Raw genomic sequence first — 22,107 nt, 5'->3', positions numbered from 1 at the left:
TGCACCTAGCCCCGGGAAATTATGCCTGTAATAAGTTCATGACAGCATTTTTGTGGAAACACTGTGAAAGTCACAGAAACAATTTCCACTGGCTTTGATTGTAGCGATTAATATTAAATCAGAAAAACCCCAAAACCACTGACAACAGTTTTGCAAACTCAAAGGCTATATCCTTAAAGGGAAAGTCCACCAAAAAAATTCTGTCATTAATTACTCACCCTCATGTTGTTCCAAACCCGTAAGACCTATGTTCATCTTCGGAACACAAATTAAGATATTTTTGATGAAATTCAAGAGCTTTCTGATCCTGCATAGACAGCAACGCAAGTTCACAAGCTGACAAGTTCAAGACACAGAAAGGTTGTATAAAATCAATAAAATATTGATAAAATAGTCCATGTGACATCAGTGGTTCAACCTTAATTTTATGAAGCTCTGAGAATACGTTTTGTGCAAAATGAAAACAAAAATAATGATAGTATCCCACTAACACAACTATCCCTTTGAAATTGGGCACTATTTGAGGACAATCATTTGTAGTGGTGTCCGAAACCATAGTGGACATTATCGAGTGCACTCATTCAATCCCATAATGCACCACAGTAACAAGTGGACAACCAATGTACACTCAATGGCTAGCGAATACCCATAATATACTGTAAGGGTTGTACCGAATGAATTCCCATGATGGCGCCTGCAGCCTAATTAACCATCCATTTTCATGTGGGTACAGAGTAATGTCATACAGGTATATATTTCCTTTTAACTGATTATTATGGTTTAATTAAAAGGATCGATTACCCAAAAATGAACATTTCCCCATGATTTACTCACCCTTAAATCATCCTAGGTGTATATGACTTTCTTTCAGACAAAATCTGAGTTATATTAAAAAAATACCCTGGCTCTTCCAAGCTTTATAATGGCAGTAAATGGGTGTTAAAATCAGTGTTTTTTTGTTTTTTTTAAGATTTATTTTTGGCATTTTTAGCCTTTATTATAACAGGACAGATCAGAATGGACAGGAAGCGAAGTGGGAGAGAGATAGGGGGTGGGATCGGGAAAGGTCCTTGAGTCGGGATTCGAACACGGGACGCCTGTAGCGCAACACCCCTCCCTGTATGTCGGCGCACAGGGCTATTGTGCAGATGAGATCAGTGTTAATTCTGACAACAAATTTTGATTTAGTTTTAGTCTTATTTAAGCTATTTGAATTATTTTAGTTTTAGTCGACTAATTATCATAAGATTTTAGTCGACTAAATCTACAGTATGTTTAGTCGGCTAAAATCGAATGGGTTTAGTTACAGTGTAATGCATTTATTAAGCATTTCTCTAAAATTACCATAGGTTTGTATAGGTTTGATATTAAGAATGCTGTGACAAGCAACATGACTTTATATTAAAATTAAATGAAACTACTTCTCATAAAGAAACTAGAACATGGTCTTCTTTTCAGTGAGATCCCAATGGTTACCAGATAGCACACATACGTCTGCAAGATGTCTGTTACAGATTGATCTAGAAAGCCTCTGCTGTGTACAAACATCTGTCAGACGTCTGTAGGATGTCAGTTTTACATATATTGTAAATCATATACATCTTAAAGACATCTAATAGATGTCTGTTTGACATCTGATAGGAAACATCCTATAGACGTATTGCAGATGAGCAAACAATCTTGCGGATGTAAATACAGACGTCAAATAGACGTCTCCAAGATGTACCTGTGCTATCAGGTATTATATAGGCTAATTATGTATTCTTTATAACAACTTGTTTACCACATTCTTTATTCTTTCAAGCAGACATATTTATTTATATGAATAAATTATGTTAAAGTGATTAATTAATAATAGAATTTATAATATAATATTATATTATTTAAAGTGATTCAGTCAAAAGCAGTAAGTGATTTTCTGTCTTTCTTTTGTTGCTTGATTAACATTAATGCCACAGACATTAGCAACTAAATTAGGCTGCTGCCCCTTTAAAACCGAAAGCATGGATGCAATATACTGATTGATACACATCTGATAATCTCCCAACTGTTTACGTTCACTTAAGACATAACCGAGTGTGCATACATGAATGCTCCTTAAAAACGGACAAATCTACATAATTTTGTGCATATTTCCCCGTTCATGAGATGCGAAAGCGTAGTCGCGTATTGTGTGAGAGGCGCACCTTCGGTGTCTGTGCTAAGAAAACCGGACTTGCGACCTCAAATTTATCCAGAAGTGTGCTCTTCTCTTACTCCCAGATACTGACATTTTTTAACGTTTTATGAGACGTGCAGCAAATGTATGTTGGCTTATATCCCGCCGGACAGATAAATAGGCTATGATACAGTTCAAATGCATGCAGCAGATTCATTCTAAATTAATCTCTTCTCAAACTGTACCTCTCTAACATTTTCATCTTCATTGTCAATAGATTTTCATTCGTTTTTGTCATTCAAAACGAGTTTTTGTTTTGTGATTGTCTCGTTTACATCTGTGAAAAAATGTTGATGATAATTATGACGGAAATTATTCGTCTATGAAATTAACACTGGTTGAGAAGTCCACAAATTCTGAAAAAAAGCTTAATGCAGGCATTCTGAAGAGAATCTTTGGGGGTTTTTTTGTAAGAAAATATATACAAATTGTTGGACGTAGCGCAAGCTCTGGTGAAAATATTCTAGTCTTGTGAGAACCAAGTTTTGTTTTACAGCAAAGGAAAACCAATCTCAAATCGTCCACCATTTTTCTTTTGCGCTTCTAACTCGTGACCGGCATTTTGTTTTCCTCAGCGAAGCTTACGCTACACCTACGTCCTACGTCATTCGCTGGAACGCCATTCTTGTGAGCTCGTGTACGACAGTTAGCGGAAGCTAGAGATTATGGTTTGTAAAGTTTTAAATAAGGATATTTTTCTTGCCTAAATGCATCGATTTGCTTCAGAAGGCCTGTATTAACCCAGCTGTGTGGAGTACTTTTTATGATGGATGGATGCACTTTATTGGACTTCAAAATCTCAACACCCATTCACTGCCATTATAAAGCTTGGAAGAGCCAGGACATTTTTTTATATAACTCCGAATATATTTGTCTGAAAGAAGAAAGACAAATACACTTCGGATGGCTTGAGGGTGAGTAAATCATGAGGTGATTTTTTATTTTTGGGCGAACTATCCCTTTAACAGCCTACTAACCAATCATACACAACATCCTAGCAACCACAAAACAAAAGATTTGGTTCTGAAAGCACCATTTGAAGCTATTGTGATCAGTCACTGTAATAGACACACACATATACGGGGTGCCCCGCATTGATCAGCCCTCTTTGCTCCCGTAGAGCATCTAATCTAAAAGCCAGAGCCAGCGCACACCGATCCAGGCACAGTGCAGCGAGGATAAAACGTTCTTAGGCTCTGCGCCACATCTGAGGAATATTAAAACAATCCCATCAGCCAACTTCAAACGCTCGGCTCACGCGGAGAAAGAAAAGAGGACATCTGTAGAATATTCAAAGAAACGCTCTTTCCTCTGAGTGCTGTCACACAGTCTGGGAAACCTGAGAGAAAGAGATTATCTCTGAATTTAGATGAGCTGTGCTAATACAACAGAATGCAGAGAGGGAAGCAAAAGCTCTAGTGTCTGTCAAGCAGGGAAGATGAGGACTGCATTTGGCAGGACACACCAAGCATCACACGGACACTTCAGTGAGCGCTTGGCAGGGCTAAATAAACTCTCGTCCTGGGGGCCCCGATTCAAAACTTATTGGTTTCCAGCTGGGAAGAGGAAACAGCTATCACATAGTATCGCGTCCTGCCAAATACACACGCAACGCGCTGGTCGCCGTCCAAAGGGGCTTGCTATGCCAAGCCGGCTTGTGTGGTTGAAATAAGTGCATCAGAACGATAAAAGGGGATTTTTCTCTTAATCTGTTTGCTTTTTCTTTCTGTCTATTAAGGGCTTGATGCGTGTCCTGTAGAGCTCAGTGTTTGTGTCTCTCTCTCCTCTCGTTAAATCGGTATTTTGGCACGCTCGTTTCGTTTCCTCCCACACTTGGCGGGTGCGCTCGTGCTCGCCAGTAATTAATTGGACCACCTGTTCCCAATCACCTTTACTGTTCCACCGCCCCCAAAGAATTATGGGATATGTAGTCTCCTGCACTAGGGTAATAAGGTTATATGTGCACATGATAAAAAGGTTAAAAAAGCATATTTTCAAGATGTTAAACGTAATGTATTTTTGGACATATGGGTAGATTTGTCCTATTATATGGAGTGCGGTGGCACGTAGAAAATACAGAGAGAAAGGCTTTTTGGAATGAAATATGAGTGTGCTGCTTACTGAATATTGCACAGTGTACTGTTTTAGAAATAGCATGTGAAACAGTAAGCATTATGCAAAAATGTATTTTTTAAAACCATAGTATGCTACATTGTTGTCACATTTTCTCAGTGCGTTGCATGTTTAATTCACTGAGTGGAGTGCAATTATTATCTAGGAAATTAAATACATTTTGTGCCAAAAAAACAACAACCCAGAAACAAACAAACAACCAACCAACCAAAAAAAATATTTTTACTTTAATTTACCAAATGGAGTACAGTATATCATCTTGGAAATAAAATAAAATAAAATAAAATAAGATAAATAAATAAATAATTAAATAAAATAAAAAAAAAAAAAAAAAAAAATTCTAGTTTTAATTCACTGAGTGGAGTTAAAATAAAATAAAATACATTTTGAAAAAAAAAAACCTATTCTAGCATTAATTCACTGAGCGGAGTTTAGTTTATCATCTTGGAAATAAACTAAACTAAACTAAACTAAACTGAATAAACTAAACTAAAATATTATTAAAATAAAATAGAATAAAATACATTTTGAAAAAAAAATCTATTCTAGCTTTAATTCACCGAGTGGAGTTCAGTTCATCATTTTGGAAATATAAAATAAAATTAAATTTTACTCAAAATAAAATAAAATAAAATAAAATAAAATACATTTTACACCAAAAACAAACAAACAAAACTATTCTAGCTTTAATTCACTGAGTGGAGTTTAGTTTATCATCTTGGAAATAAACTAAACTAAACTAAACTAAATAAACTAAACTAAATTAAACTAAACTAAAATATTATTAAAATAAAATAGAATAAAATACATTTTGAAAAAAAAAAATCTATTCTAGATTTAAATCACAGAGTGGAGTTCAGTTCATCATTTTGGAAATATAAAATAAAATAAAATTTTACTCAAAATAAAATAAAATAAAATACATTTTACACCAAAAACAAACAAATAAAACTATTCTAGCTTTAATTCACTGAGCGGAGTTTAGTTTATCATCTTGGAAATAAACTAAACTAAACTAAACTAAATAAACTAAACTAAACTGAAATAAAATGAAATATTATTAAAATAAAATAGAATAAAATACATTTTGAATAAAAAAATCTATTCTAGCTTTAATTCACCGAGTGGAGTTCAGTTCATCATTTTGGAAATATAAAATAATATTTAATTTTACTCAAAATAAAATAAAATAAAATAAAATGCATTTTACACCAAAAACAAACAAACAAAACTATTCTAGCTTTAATTCACAAAGTGGAGTTAGTTTATCATCTTGAAAATCTAAATTAAATTGTAATAAATAAATAAATAAATAAATAAATAAAAATTACATTAAATTTAAATTTTATTATACATTTTGTGCCAAAAAACAAACAGACAAAACCATTATAGCTATAATTCACTGAGTGGAGTTCAGTTTATAATCTTGAAATAAAATAAAATAAAATAAAATAATAAAACAAAACTATTCTAGCTTTAATTCACAAAGTGGAGTTAGTTTATCATCTTGAAAATATAAATTAAATTTTACTCAGAAAAATAAATAAATAAATAAATTAAATTTAATTAAAATACAGTTTGCACCAAAAAACAAACAAACAAAACTATTATAGCTATAATTCACTGAGTGGAGTTCAGTTTATAATCTTGAAATAAAATAAAATAAAATAAAATAAAATAAATAATAAAACAAAATTATTATAGCTTTAATTCACTGAGTGGAGCTCAGTTTATCATCTTGAAAAAAAAAAATTAAATTTTACTCAAATAAATAAATAAATAAATAAATAAAAATAAAATAAAATAAAATTAAATTAAATTAAATTAAATTAAATTAAATTAAAATACATTTTGCACCAAAAAAAACAAACAAACAAAACTATTATAGGTATAATTCACTGAGTGGAGTTCAGTTTATAATCTTGAAATAAAATAAAATAAAATAAATAATAAAACAAAATTATTATAGCTATAATTCACTGAGTGGAGTTCAGTTTATAATCTTGAAATAAAATAAAATAAAATAAAATGCATGAAGGGATAAAATATATTCAGAATAGCATACAATGAAGTTTCATAATTTTAAATGTTTTTATTTCTTGACTTGAACTCGACTTGAACCTGACTGCCAAAATTTATGATAAGATTTTTACCCAAAATTGGATTAAAAATACAAAAATAAATACATAAACCACAAAAAAAATTATTGACTTGATTGAATGTAACATGCAATGTAGTGAAGTAATTTATAGTTTGCATAATGCATAGTTTCAAATGTTTTTTAAAAAATATTTGGCAGTATTCAGTGTATACTGCACAGTATGCAGTAAGTAGTAATCTAATATGCCACAGATCTGAAACACTCTATAGTAAATAGGTACAGTTTTACATTAGCGTGTTGCTAAGCTAAGAATGCATAGCAGACCGAATATTTGGTAGTCATTTTTTAAATTACATTGACTGTCTTTAATCTATACTTTTTTTTGTATTACATGAAATATGGAGTACATCAATAATTTGTCAAAGTGCATTTTGAATCTGCAAATGATAAATGCAATGCTGTCGTAGAATTTCTCCAAAACTATCTTAGGTGGAATAATATTGCTGTCTACCTGTCTACCAAAGTATGTACAGTATACATAGTTTATAATGCAGAAAAAGTAAGAGTAGTGTGGTGGTTTGCCTTCCCAAAATAGCCAGACAGACAGGAGGTGGGATAAAAGAGCATTGGGTGTCAGTTGCGCTGGCCTGGTTTGCCCGGGAGGGAGGAGTTCAGGAGCGCTGCAGTCAATAACACACCCATCACTTATCAAACACCTCACAAGACTGACAATCCAGAGAGCGTCTCCATGACAACGCAACTCACTCCACACAACTGGCACACGTTCAGAGCCAACTCTCAGTTGCGGCGTGAATAATAACTCAGCTGCATCTCTTAGACTTTCCTCAGAGCCCTTTTATTTTTATGCACTCTTAATTCAGAGGCTGCATTGTATTACATTGTCTTGTTTCTTTTCATCTTTTTGAAAGGGTTTATTTAACTAATTTGCAATTAGTATGAAGCTGAAATTTCAAATAGCTGCCTGCTTTATATGTGACTTTGGATGTTTAGAATATCATACTTCAGTTCTACTCTTACTGTTAACTGCTAATATATTTTACACAAAATAAAAATGGAAAATGACCCTTTTTATTTCCAAGGTTACAATTAGATTCCTCTTACTGAATTTAATATGCAAAGTGAGGTCATACGGCAATAATGTGGCATACTCAGAAATGTAAAGTTGCATAATCTGTGCTATTTCACATGCTATTTAAAAATATGAAGTAGTATACAAGGTGGTATGTATGTGTGTGTGTTTTATCAAATGTAAATTCATGTCTTAGTCACATTTTCTTGGTTAAATAAACATTCATTACACTACAGGGAAAAAATGTATTATATTTTTAGATTAAGAATGTAATTAATATTTTATCTATTAAAGCCAATGAATCTCATCAGGTAAGTGTTTTTAAGCATTTTACATTTATTCCAAAATAATAACTTAAGGCAAACAATATATTTTATTTGTGAACTTATGTTCAGCTATTCTTTTTAATAGTTAACTTTTTAACTATTTTTGAATTTTTCAGATGATCACTCATCAAAGTTCTGTAAATACTGGTCACAGACACAAATAAAATAAAATAAAATAAAATAAAATAAAATAAAACATATTTTGCGCAAAAAAAAAAAAAAATTCTAGCTTTAATTCACCAAGTGGATTTTATTTTACTATCTTGATAATAAAATAAAATAAAATAAAATAAAACATTTTGTGCAAAAAATAAATAAATAAATTTTAGCTTTAATTTGCCGAACAGAGTTCAGTTAATCATCTTGGAATAAAATAAAATAAAATGAAATAAAATAAAATAAAATAATAAATATATTTTGCACAAAAAAGAAAAAAAACAAAACAATTCTAGCTTTAATTGACCAAGTGGAGTTAAATTTATCATCTTGTAAATAAAATAAAATAAAGTGTGGAAAAAAAAAAAAAAAGATTCTAGCTTTAATTCACCAAGTGGAGTTCAGTTGATCGTCTTGAAAATAAAATAAAATAAACATTTTGGGAAAAAAAAAAAGAAAAAAAAAATTCTAGATTTAATTCACCAAGTGGAGTTCATTTTATCATCTTGTAAATAAAATAAAATAAAATAAATTTTGCAAAAAAAATAAAAATAAATATATAAATAAATAACAGATTCTAGCTTTAATTCACCGAGTGGAGTTCAGTTGATCATCTTGGAAATAAAATAAAATAAAATAAAATACATTTTTCCAAAAAAAAAAAAAAAAAAAAAAAAAAAAAAAGATTCTAGCTTTAATTTACCGAGTGGAGTTCAGTTGATCATCTTGAAAATAAATAAAATAAAATAAAATACATTTTGCAAAAAAAAAAAAAAAGAGAGAAAAAAATAAAAATATATTCTAGATTTAATTCACCAATTGGAGTTCATTGTATCATCTTGTAAATAAAATAAGATAAAATAAAATACATTTTGCAAAAATAAATAAATAAAAGATTCTAGCTTTAATTCACCGAGTGACGTTCAGTTGATCATCTTGGAAGTAAAATAAAATAAAATAAAATACATTTTGCAAAAAAAAAACAAAAAAAAACAAAAAACTTCTAGCTTTAATTCACTGAGTGGAGTTCAGTTGATCATCTTGGAAATATAATAAAATTAATTTAAAATTAAATTAAATTAAATATAATATATGTCTAATACTTAAGTATTTTGAGGAGGCACTGCCTCCCTTGCCTCCTTAGAGGAAATGCCCCCAAGTATACAGTATATATATAAGCCAATATAAACCAGTTTTAACCATATAATTTGTCAGTATTATGTCTATTTACGTTTATCTACCGTAGACCCAAAACTCTTAACAAAATCTAGTCTAGAAATAACCTACAGCGGGAGCCACTGTGTAAGGCCGAACATGCGAGTCTGTGATATGTAACATATGCCGCTGTCAGAGCAGAGAGGCCCATCCAGGATTTAATTCACACAGTCACAGACAGATGTTTGTCTGAAACAGGCTGAACCCAAATTTGTCTTGCGTCAGTTATGCGTGAAAGCGCAGCTTGAGTCTACACTGATGCATACATGATGAGGTACATGATGAGGTGAATGAAAAGGGTAATAGATATAAAAAGACTGCCAAAGATATTATGAAAGACATAGATAGATAGATAGATAGATGCATGAGATGATGATTATAATAATCTTTGTGGGGGAGGGGACTCAAGGTAATCACTGTGTTGATGATTTCATATCTCAGAGATGCCTACGTAAGCTTTGAAACAGCCTCCTGTTGCTAAAACCCAACCATCCTAGGGAGACACGGGCCTGTAAATTTAATCTTCAATCATTTTTACTACTTACCTTGTCGCCCAAGGGAGCGTCTACAAATCTCCCACAATGTCCGTAACAGAGAGACATTGATTCTGCAGCACTCCCACTGATGCATTTCCATCAGCTATGACGAGAAACATTCACTGTCAAGCTGTAAAATAGATTGAAATTAATTAATACATTTCTTTTACTACCAAATATGGTGTCTGTGTTAATATAAGGGTGCTTTCACACTATGAGTATATGATTATTTTAGCATAATTCATAATGACAGCTCTTTACCCTTGTTGCCATATATCGACAATGTAGAAAAAGGTGGCAAAATGCATAGCGGTGCTCACCTCACTTCAATACTTTGGTTTTGTTTCCAAACTGTGATCACATAACAGCACTTGTGTCTAAAGCCCTATTCAGACGGATTTGTTTTATATTGAGAGGTGGGGTAAAGTAATTTTTAGCTTCTTTATTTCAAGCTTCTTAGTGATTTTAGTCCTGGCCAAATGTGCCATCTCACATGTAATCATTACGGACTTAGGGCCAGTTTTACTAAACAGCAAATTAGCGCGAGAGCACAATTCCAAAACAGTGCAGATGATTTACTAACAACGCGCAAATTAAGGACCACAGACGCAACATCTCATTTACATATCGACCAACCCAATATACCAAGCGCAAATCAGTGTAGTCTCAAATAAAGAAATAAAGCCCTGGTGAAAAAAACAGCATATGCTGGTAGGTATGTTTTGATGCTGGGATGCTGGTTGTGCTGGTTTAAGCTGGTCCTTTGCTGGTTTTTGCTGGTCATGTTGCTGGTCAAGGACCAGCATAAACCAGCACCAAAACATACCTAACCAGCATCCCATCATCAAAACATATACCAGCATATGCTGTTTTTTTCACCAGGGAGAAGCCACAGCATACGTTGAAAAGAACTGAAGACCAAAAAATGAAGGTTTGCTAGAAGTTTTGATAGACCTGCTATTGCATTACTCCTAGTTGAGGGTTCCAAGTCAACTTTATTTCCTTAAAGGGGTCATCGGATGCCCATTTTCCACAAGTTGATATGATTCTTTAAGGTCTTAATGAAAAGTCTGTAATATACAACACCCTTTTTACCTTGCCAAAATCAGCTCTGCAAAAATCATCTCATTCTGGTCGAGGCTGCTTTAAATGCAAATGAGCTCTGCTTGCCCCGCCCCTCTTCTCTCTGTGGAGTGACGAGCCTGTTTACTTTAGCTGCGTTTAGCCGCTAAACTTGCTAACTCGGACATTATCAGGAAAGGCGATCGCAAAGATTCATAAAAAAAACCCTTATACTCACTTCTGCTGTAAGTGAAGCTGGATCATGAATGATTCGCATGAACATAGACGGATATATGTAGATCGGGAGGTGCATTCCCTTCACAAACAAACGTAATCCACTGCATCTTCAGCTGCTCAGATGTCGGGAGTAATTGATGACCACTATGTTCATTATTACATCCAGAAACACAACACCTCAATCGCTCAATCTGAGATATTCTTGTCTAATTTACATCGCTGTTTCGGCATCGAAACAAAGAGGGCGGACTGTTACAGCTGATCTGAGGTAAAACACTCATGTCAATCAACTATCGTGGGAGCAGCCTCTGTGGGTGTGACGCCACAACCACAGGCATCTGAGAACGGCTCGATTTGAAAAAGGGGACATTATTTTTACAGATTAATTAAAAACCACTGCATGGATTTTTATCATTATAGAGTAGATTTGTACATACACTGCCAACACACATTAATGTTCAAACAACATGAAAACGTGAACTTGGCATCCGATGACCCCTTTAAGCAAACTAAAACTAACATGGCTTGGCAAATGATATGTTCTAATAATGTGTTCTTCTGGCATTCCAAATAAATTAATACATGTGGAAAAAATCCTCTTCCTTCTATCACATGCTCTCTGTTCTCTGCGGTGCCTCCTCCTAGCAACAATAATTGCACTATTTCAAGTGCAGAATAGTTTAAGACATGTTTGTTTTGGGTGTTAAATAATGGCACAAATGTCAGATAAAGGATAATCAATGGTTTGCTGTGCATTACAGCATTTTAAATGCACAACGTGGAGGCTAATAACTGGCCAACGCTAAGCATTGGGTGGTTGCCTCCATGAAGTGCATTTAAAATCCTTTGATGCACGGCAAGCTGTTGATTATCCCGCTTATTCCATGGTCATTTGCAAATTCATAGACAAGTTAAAACTAGTATAGCTCTTTGCAGCAAAATATTTGACCGAATGGGTAAAAATGACAGTTATGTTCATCCGTTACGACACATTATCTCTAACATTCTTCCAGTATCAAATCAGACACAGAGATGAAATAGTGCAGTAAGATCACATTTATTTGAATGAATTATAGCATTTATTTAAATAAATTATCGATCGAGAGAGAGATAGGGCGAGAGAGAGAAAGAGAGAGATGACAGTTGTGTGTGTTACCTGCTGTGTGTCTGCACGTTTCTCTACAAACAACTAAATTAAAAAACAGCGGTTTTACCACCTCGTTGCTGAGGAATATAATGTAGCAATCTAGTATCTAGGCTATTTTATTAGTGAGAATCGTGGGGAAGCCTTTCTGTATGTGCACAACACAATGTGACCTCCAACCATTCTGTGTGTGTGCGTTTGTGTGCATCAATTAAAGCAGCGCATTAATATAGAACAGTGATTAAACTGACTTGGAACTACCTGTACATTAAACGGTTTTGCATACCTGCCAGCCAATCAGAATCCAGTATTCAGACATTCCATGGAATAATAAAACTTTGGAATAATTAATTTTGCGTCTGAAATGGAAACTCCTACAAATGCATATTCAATAAGATCAGGCGCAAAAATAACTGTCCGCGCTAATTCTACGCTGTGCGTAGGTAATGTGCGTAGGAATTAAATTTAGGTAATGTATTCTGACTACTTTTTAGATTACTTTTTTTGTCGGACTTGTTTTAAACAGTCCATCAAAAAAAAAAAAAAGGAAATACAGTCAAACCAAAATTTATTCAGACACCAGATATAATTGTTGATTTTTTTTTTTTTTTTTTTTTTTTTTTTTTTTACTAGTGGGTGCGGGACACTATAGTTCATTTATGTAAGTGAGGATAGCAAAATAAAGCAAACTGGCATATTATATCCGAGAATTCTTCATGCAGTAGACTACCAGTAAAACTGATTTGATTTGACACTTTGACCAGACCATGTTTTGTTTCTTTCTATCAAAGTTATCTGACATTATCAAGATGAATTTGACACAGTTTAACTCTTTGCCATATTTTATTACCATTTTCTAAACTATAGCAAATTAACTGTGACAGTGTGAGATGTTGAAGGAGTCTTGACTTTATATATCATTTTTTGAGATCAACAAAATAAAATGCATTAAACAAGGTTTCCCAATCTGGGCATAATGATTATGAGTATTTTAAAATGTAATATGTAGTATACTCAATACTATTACATTACTAAACAGGGCCTTAAACGTTTTAGTAGTTTGATGCTTACATGGTGCTAAGATAACAATGCTCTAAAAAAAAATGTGATTTTGCCTTATTGTTTGTCCAAAATCAAGTATTTTGGAACTCAACCTAATGTTTCTGTCTACTTTTTGGAATAGCCTTTGAGTCAGGAATGCTGTTAAAATGCTCTTAAAGGAACAGTTCACCCAAAAAAGAAAATTCTGCCATTAATTACTTGTGTTGTTCTAAACCCATAAGACCTTCGTTCATCTTCAGAACACAAATGAAGATATTTTTAATGAAGTCCGAGAGCTTTCTGGCCCTGCACAGACAGCAACGTTCAAGGCCTAGAAAAATAGTAAGGACATTATTAAAATAGTCCATCAGGGGTTCAGTCTTAATTTTAAGAAGCTATGAGAATACTTTTTGTGCGCAAAGAAAACTTAACAACATAAGGGTGGGTAATTAATGACAATTTTCATTTTTGCACAAACCCTTTAAAATGTTATCTAAGTAGTGAGCTTGCTTGGTTTTGGAAAAGAGCTAGTGTGTGACTGCAGAAGCAGGGGATTTCATATTACCATGGATGCAGTAATGTGGGTTTCTCTCTTCTTCTTATTCTCTTTTTCTTCTATTCTTTCCCACCATTCATCCCTCTCTAGAAGGAAAAACAACAAGCTGCCATTCTCAGGATGAAACACAAAGCCTGAGGCGCTACTCTATTCCTGCCTTGACAATACATTAAGCAGCAAACAACTGCAGCTTAGCGAGAAAGAAGCAGGGAGAGACAGGAAGTATTTTAACCTTGCATTATCTTCTCCTCTCTCCATCCATCTTGTCTCCTTCCCTTATCGTCCTTGCTGCTTCTTTTTACTCCTTCCATTGGATGGGATGTAGAAACACTTCAAACAAATGCGAAGTCAAGCGATGTCAGGGGAAGATGAGCGTGAGGAAGCACCTTTTTTCATCCTTCACTGCTAACCTGCATACAAATGCAAAAAGCTGAGTACTTAAAGGCATAGTTTACCAAAAAAATGACATATCTGTTTTTTCCAAACAGGATTTTCTTCCTTGCAATTACATTGTTCAAATTTATTTTCCATACATTGAAAGTGGATAGAGACTGAAGCTATCAAGTTCCAAAAATTACAAATAGCAAAGTTAGCAAAATTCAATTAATATGATAATTTAATCTATAGTAGAAGTCAAAATTAGAGAACAATCTACAGATACTATATATTTTTTTGAAATCTTCATCACAACATGCTCCTCAGCAAAGGTGAGCTTACCCTTTTGATTCTTTCTGCCAATGAGGGATTTGGTCACTGCAGAGTGTACTTTCAGTTAGACTTCTTATAAACATGCCAAGACAGAACCTTAACCTGTTCAGCACTGAAGTGGCAAGCAATTCCAGCTGCAGTGCTCAACCGATTACCCATTAAGAGTCTCCGCATTATCCTGGCTTCTCATGCATTTGTCTTACATGGACGACCAGCCTTTTTGGGCGACTTGAATGAATTAATGTCATTGTAAACTGGTGAGCAATTCCAGCTGCAGTTTTGAACCGATTCCCCATTGAGATTCTCTGCATTATCCTGGCTTCTCATCCATTTGACTTACGTGAATGACCAGCCTTTTTAGGGGACTTGAATTAGTCATTGTAAACTGTCGAGCAATTCCAGCTGCAGTGTTGAACCAATTCCCCATTGAGAGTCTCTGCATTATACTGGCTACTCATCCATTTGTCTTACGTGGATGACCAGCTTTTTTAGGGGACTTGAATGAATTAGTGTCATTGTAAACCTGCAATACTTGAGAAATCACAGATTTGGAATGACCAACTTCTCTTGCAGTGGCTGAAAGGGTCATCCCTTTGGCCTTCATCTGGCCAACCTCCTGTTGCTGGCTTTCAGCGACCTTAGAGCGGCCCGACATCTTGCAATCTCAGTGAAAATTGGAGGAGTCCTGCCACTTAAATAGGGTTTGTCATACAATTATGTTTAGGTGAGTAAATAATGACAAAATGTACATTTTTAGGTGAACACATGTTCACAACTCTCGAAAGGGACTGCTCCATTAGTCAGGTAGCAATTCCAGCTGCAGTGCTAAACCGATTCCCCATTGAGAGTATCTGCATTATCCTGGCTTCTCATGCATTTGTCATACGTGGATGACCAGCCTTTTTAGGGAACTTGAATGAATTAGTGTCATTGTAAACTGTCGAGGAATTCCAGCTGCAGTGTTGAACCGATTCCCCATTGAGAGTCTCTGCATTATTCTGTCTTCTCATGCTTTTGTCTTATTTGGCGACTTGAAAAAGCGTTATTGTATATCTGCAATATTTGCCAAATCACAGATTTGGAATGAACAGCTTCTCTTGCAGGGGTTGAAAGGCTCATCCCTTTGGCCTTCATATGGACAACCTTCTGTCGCAGGCTTTCAGCCACCTTGGAGCAGCCCGACATCTCAGTATCTCAGTGAATCTCAGTGAATATTGGAGGAGTGCTGCCAGTTAAATAGGGTTTGTCATATAATTATGTTTAGGAGAGTAAATGATGACAAAATGTAAATTTTTAGGTGAACACAAGTTCACAGCTCTTGAAAGGAACTGCTCCATTAGTCAGGTAGCAGCCTGTATATTTTATCTCCCTGAGTTCTGGACAGCTCTTAATCCCCCTGCAAGGGGCTTCATCAATAAATTGTTGGCTAAGATTACAGGAAAGCATGAAAAATAGATATGCAGAGAAGAGGAAAGACTAAGGGGGAGGAGAAGGGTATCACAAATGTATCTTTCCTCACGGAAACACTCTCTCACATGCAGAATTCTCCTTTTTAACCATGTTTATTTATAGCCTCTATCTACAAACACATCTCGGATGTGACACTCGCAGCATCTGCATTCAGAGCACTCGCACTGACCCAGATGCAGCATGAGTGCTCGCTGCCAGCAAAATCAAAGCCCTCACAATGCAACCGCAGTCTAATCTATTAGAAAAGAGCTAGCGATACTACAGAACCACAAGGTTGCCTTTCCATAATCTATTCCGCTGCATCTATTACATAAAAATAAGACAAAATGGGATGAAAAAGACAACTTGTCTTTCACAAGATGGTTGTGATAAGGACAGCTTGTTATCAGAGCTCAGCTGTGCGTGTCTCTTCGATAACATTGAAAGGTTTAGCTGAAGAGCTTCTCTTCATTAGTATATGTGTGTGGTGCAGTGCTGCAGGCTCTGGAGAGGATGTGAAATCAGAGAAAATGCTGATGTTTTCTATTATTTATAAGCATTTCCCACATAATGTGCGTGTGTGTCCATGAATCTGGCCGGGTTTAACGCAGCAGCCTTCCCTCTAGTGAGTCCCACAGTGACGTAACAGGTGTACGCAGTTTCTGCACTACCACCAAACATTAGCTAAAACAGCTCTTCCTCTATCTGTTATTGGTCAAGAAACTAGGGCCCTGCCCCAAACTCACACCACTAGTTGAGCCAAAAGTTTACAAGTTTTGTTGAATGTAACTTATGCACAAAATTGGAATATCACATAAAACATTTGCGAATAAGCACAGTTTCCATCCAACGAGTCAAATAAAACAAAATCATCACTTTCTGATAAACTGGCACTAAATATCACTAAGAAAAGTAGGAGAGGCCATTAAAAATAATCGTTTTCATATACACCCCTCGCAAAGGGGTGCCAAAACGTTCGAAAGGGGCAGGGCCACTTTTAGTAAAATGCCTATGACTTCTAAACGGAATGAGTTATCTTCCCCAAACTCAGAACACTTATGTAACTCAATCTGAGGTCACAGGAAAAAAATTGTGAAGCTTTCAACATAAAAATCGATGTGCACAGTCTTGGTCCAAAGTGCCATCAGTGTCTATAAGGACATTTGCGTATCTCGAAAAACATGGCCGCCATTGGCTGAAGAATTTTAAGCACCTGTTAGACAAAGTTAATTGAGGCCAAACGGAACGAAATTTGGTGGGCCTGTTTGACTCACGGCCCCAAAGGTCTGAGAAAAATTGGTAAGAAATCGGCCACTGGTATTGCATTTTTCAAGGGTGTAAACGATTGTACGTCATGCAATATTCGTATTATACAATAAAACTCATTCTGAACAACTTTGCCTCTAGAACCACTGCTGTCAATTAAACTGTTTATAAATGATTGAGAAGATGTCAAAAACCTACTTTTGTGAACTAGTCCTAGGTTTTTTTGCTCAATCTAGAATAAAAAACACTGCAGTACAATTATCTGGCCTCTCTAGGTCTATAATTCCAAAAAAAAAAAGTTGAAATGTATCTTTTGGGAGGCTTTAACGGGGTCGTTTAGAAAAGGGGCTTGCCCAAGGGGCCTGTCCAAATTTACTCCAAATCCTGTAAAGCCTAAAGGAAAACTCAAAACTTCACAAAACCTGGTGAGCACATGAGACAGGTGATTCTAAAGAAGCATGCAAAGTTTTAAGGAGATCGGAAAACAGCTGGTTAAAAACAGTTAAAAAGGACTCAAAAACACTGTATTTCTATGGTAATTGACCTGGGTTTGGCAAAAAGGCTTTTTTAATCATTGATTTAGGTGGGTACAGCCTTGCTAAATAATATGTAATGTCTTTTTCTTGCTTGCAGCTGTATTTTTATTTGTTGTTGATGGAAACATCAACAACAAATTAAACAGGGGGATGGAAACTTGAAAAGAGTGTTGCCAATGTAATCCTGTCCACATTTAAGTCTCATTGGTTCAAAATCCTAATCCACATAAATGTATTTTAAAAACAGTGTTCTGACTGGTTGCTATAGTGTCAATTCGTGCAGCATTTTCACTTTCAGCATGGATAGACAAATTCATTGTCACTGAAAGCTTGTCATGTCGTGCCTGGATAGGACATGGTGTACCACCACAAGAACTTAAATGACAAATGCAACCTAAACAAATGCAGGAAGGCTTGTTACACGAGTGACAGATTCAGCTGCACTGTCATAAACAGCCCCAAGAGGAAATCCATGAACTCTCTAGAGTGACTGCAGTGCAAATAAGCTCTGGACGCAGGGATGAGGGTGATTGGCTCTCAGCTTAAATGTGATTACTATTAGAATGCTGATGGCTATTAGTATAATGATGATGAATGTCTTTTGAAGTTTCGCTTATTAGACACATGAGCCAAGAGATTAAAGCAAGAGATACAAGGACAGAGATATAGGACACAGGAAAAGGCTTTTAGCGTCTGTTCGTGTCTCTAGCTATTTTATGATACAGCAAACTGAGTGTCAAGTATGAGATGTGTTAATCTTGCCTGATTCGTTTGGCAGTATCCATATGTGGGCTATTTCATCTCTTATGATATCATTTTACTTCCTACTCACACCCGTTTATGTTTCTTTTTCCTGTTCTAACTCTTTTTCTTTCCGACTGTGCTAAATCTGTCCTCCTTGGTACATTCAGCCAGTTATGCTGCCTTCAAATCCTGCTGGGAAGTTCCTACTTATGGCTTCGGAAGTCGTAATTACTACATAATGTGCATTTAAGTGATTTCGGTCAGAATAAACAGTTGAGCAATTTCTCTTTTTTATATTCTGGCATTCTAAAGCAAAAAAATATAGAGAAAAATACGTAAATTAGGTGCGTAATTGATGCTTTGTGTAGAACAGGAAATGGGAATAGTAGTTTGGTCTAGGAAGCCTACTGCATCGTAAACAAGCTAAATTAATCTAACTTCCTGGAAAGATTTATTGCTCCTTTTCAACTCTAAATGTGTATGAATTTAAACCATTCATTTTTCAGAACGGTTGTTCTATGTAGGATTGTGGAAATGCTGGAGCATATTCCAGCATGTTTGAGATTGGATGCATGGCATAGGGTAAAGTCCAGGGTTGTCCAAATCTGGTCCTAGTGGGCCACCTGAGCAGATTTTAGTTTAGCCTCAAATAAAAACCTCGAAAACCAGCTAATCAAGGTCTTCAGTATCACTAGAAACTTAAGGGAGGTGTGTTAGAGCTAAACTCTGCAGCACGGTAGCCTTCAAGGGACAGGACGTGACCCTTTTGGACTAACCCAGGTGTAGGCAAGTTTTATCCTGGAGAGCCTGCAGAGTTTAGCTCTAACCCTAAAAAAACTTAACCTGTCCATATCCTTAGTAATTTTGAAGACATTGATTAGCTTGTTCAAGTGTCTTTGATTATGATTGGAGCTAAACTTCTTAGGACTGAACTTGCCTACCCTTAGACCAGGGGTCACCAGACTTGGTCCTGGAGGGCCGGTGTCCTGCAGAGTTTAGCTCTAACCCTAAAAAAACTTAACCTGTCCATATGCTTAGTAATTTTGAAGACATTGATTAGCTTGTTAAAGTGTCTTTGATTATGGTTGGAGCTAAACTTCTTAGGACTATACTTGCCTACCCCTAGACCAGGGATCACCAGACTCAGTCCTGGAGGACAGGTGTCCTGCAGAAATTAGCTCTAACTTGCTTCAACACACCTGCCTGGAAGTTGCAAGTATTCATAGCAAGACCTTGATTAGCTAGTTCAGGTGTGTTTGATTAGGGTTGGAGCTGATCTGCACGAAACTGACCATCCAGGTTTAAGTTTGGTGACCCCTGCTCCAGACTAACCTGTCCATTGCAGGGTTAACACTCTCACACATTCACACTTCTTGAATTGAGGAAAAAACAGGAGAATCCAGAGGAAATCCTCTCTAAAAGGGAAAGAACACACAAACTCCAAGACTTAAACAGGGGATCCCCAACCCTCCAAGTCAGGTCTCAAAGAAAATCCCAATTGGTAACTACAACATTGTGCTGCCCTTAATGTCTTGTAAGTGTGATCAACCCTGCATGACTTGAAGGCAGCATCAAGGTAATTTATCTCATAACTGAAGAGAAGCCCTGGTTACATTATAAATGAACTCCTCTTGTGTAACTGACTGCATCTGCAGAACACTATCGATTCATCAAAACTGGCACATGCAGTATTCACAGTTCTCAGCACAAAGTCTTCCAGGATTTACCATGACTGTGCTTTAAAAGATGCAGTTTTCCAGTCTCAATTCATCAGGGATGATGTAGGCGCTCACAGGCGCTGCTACTGATCTGAGATCAGATCTACTGCTTGTTCTGTGAGGCATGCGGTAATGGAAGGGTAATAACTCATGAGCTGCGACAAACTGTAGACAAGTGTTTCCCAGCCCTGGTGGCACATCAGTAGTACACATTTTTGACCTCTTCCTAATTAAACACACCTGATTCAACCCATTAGCACATTAGCAGAGACAATAAGACATGAAAAGGGTGGTTCAGATAAGGAAGACGTATTGAATTGCTTTCTTTGCACACTTCTGGTGCCACCAATCTCATGAGGACCGGAAGCCAGACCCATAAAATTTACAAATGGTTGCACCCACTCTTACGGAAAGAAAAAGGTGGATAAAATGTATATGCAGTTGCATAGAACATTTGCATTAAAGGAGGCACTTGAGAAAATCTATCATGGAAACCTGGAAGTTGGGTTTTTTAACTTTGCAAAACCACCACCCACATACAGCATTGTGGCTGCAAGTTTTACACTGGCAAGCATCACTCACATTTTCTTTAGAAACTTTTGCAATTTCATTTGGTGTGCAAGAATTACTCATAGCAGCTTTCAAGGGAGTGAGCTTTGTGTGTATGTATGCGGATATAAATTGGGGGCTCGTCCGGGATTGGTACCTCTCTCCTCATTCGTCTCAGCTGTCAGACATGTTATAATCGAACAAAAGAAACTGCCATGACTTCTTTTACTGGAGCTGATTTTGTTCCCCAGCTTACGCTTTACAACTGCCATCTATCATATCGCTTGAGTACAGAAATGCATTCTGCTGTTGATTAAATCCATAGACCTTTTATTACCTGGACGACTCACAATGCCTGCTTTTTCTTTTAGGTACGTGTCTGGTGCTGGGCTGTATGATATATCCTGATGGCTGGGATGCTGATGAGGTGAAGAGGATGTGCGGAGAAGGGACGGACAAATACACCATCGGAGCATGCTCAGTGCGCTGGGCGTACATCCTGGCCATCATGGGCATCATGGACGCCCTTATTCTCTCTTTCCTGGCTTTTGTGCTGGGCAACAGGCAGGATGGACTCATGTCCGAGGAGCTGCTGGGAGACAGTAAGATTAACATTATTTCATCTGAAGAATTGTCCATGTCTTTGTCATAAATGTTATGTCTTACCATGGGAGACTGCAGATGCTTCTCAGTCCACTTGAGTTATTGTCTTCATTTATGCAAATAAATAACTAAAAGAGTGTTGGACAATAAGAGGTCATGCACAATTTATATATCCTATTCAAAACAAAATTATGGCAGAACAGAAAATACAACTAGTTGGTAGCTGAAATCTACATGTTATTGCTGTTGAAGACTATTGTTAGTCATTTGCTAGTGATATACAGTTAAGGTCAAAAGTTTACATACCTTGCAGAATCTGCAAAATGTTAACTGTTTTACCAAAATAAGAGGGATCATACAAAATGCATGTTATTTTTTTTATTTTGTACTGACTGGAATAAGATATTTCACATAAAAGACATTTACATATAGTCCAAAAACCAAAGAATTTGAGGGACCTGAAGCATGCAGTTGAACTGTTCAGGACAAAAAAGAGACAACTAAAAAAAAAAATAAAAAAAAAAATAAGCTGTGGATCATTCAGGTAACAACACGGTATTAAAAATCAAGTGTATGTAAACTTTTGAACAGGGTCATTTTTATAAATCTATTATTTTCTCTTGTGGACTAAATGTAAACATCTTTTATGTGAAATATCTCATTCAGGTCAGTACCAAACAAAAAATAACATGCATTTTGTATCATCCCTCTTATTTTGG

At 35.7% G+C, this 22,107-nt stretch overlaps 1 protein-coding gene across 1 annotated transcript in view; it reads left to right on the top strand.

Moving 5' to 3' along the window:
* Positions 1-22,107, top strand: part of lhfpl3 (LHFPL tetraspan subfamily member 3) — a 64,348-nt gene that overhangs the window by 36,414 nt on the left and 5,827 nt on the right. The window contains exon 2 of the mRNA XM_051107604.1: positions 21,157-21,387. Within this exon, the coding sequence (XP_050963561.1) occupies positions 21,157-21,387 (231 nt within the window). The remainder of the gene's footprint in view (positions 1-21,156; positions 21,388-22,107) is intronic.

Source organism: Labeo rohita, chromosome 4 (assembly GCF_022985175.1).
Source record: "Labeo rohita strain BAU-BD-2019 chromosome 4, IGBB_LRoh.1.0, whole genome shotgun sequence".
Classification (NCBI taxonomy): Eukaryota; Metazoa; Chordata; class Actinopteri; order Cypriniformes; family Cyprinidae; genus Labeo; species Labeo rohita.
This window is presented reverse-complemented; position numbering and strand designations above follow the sequence as displayed.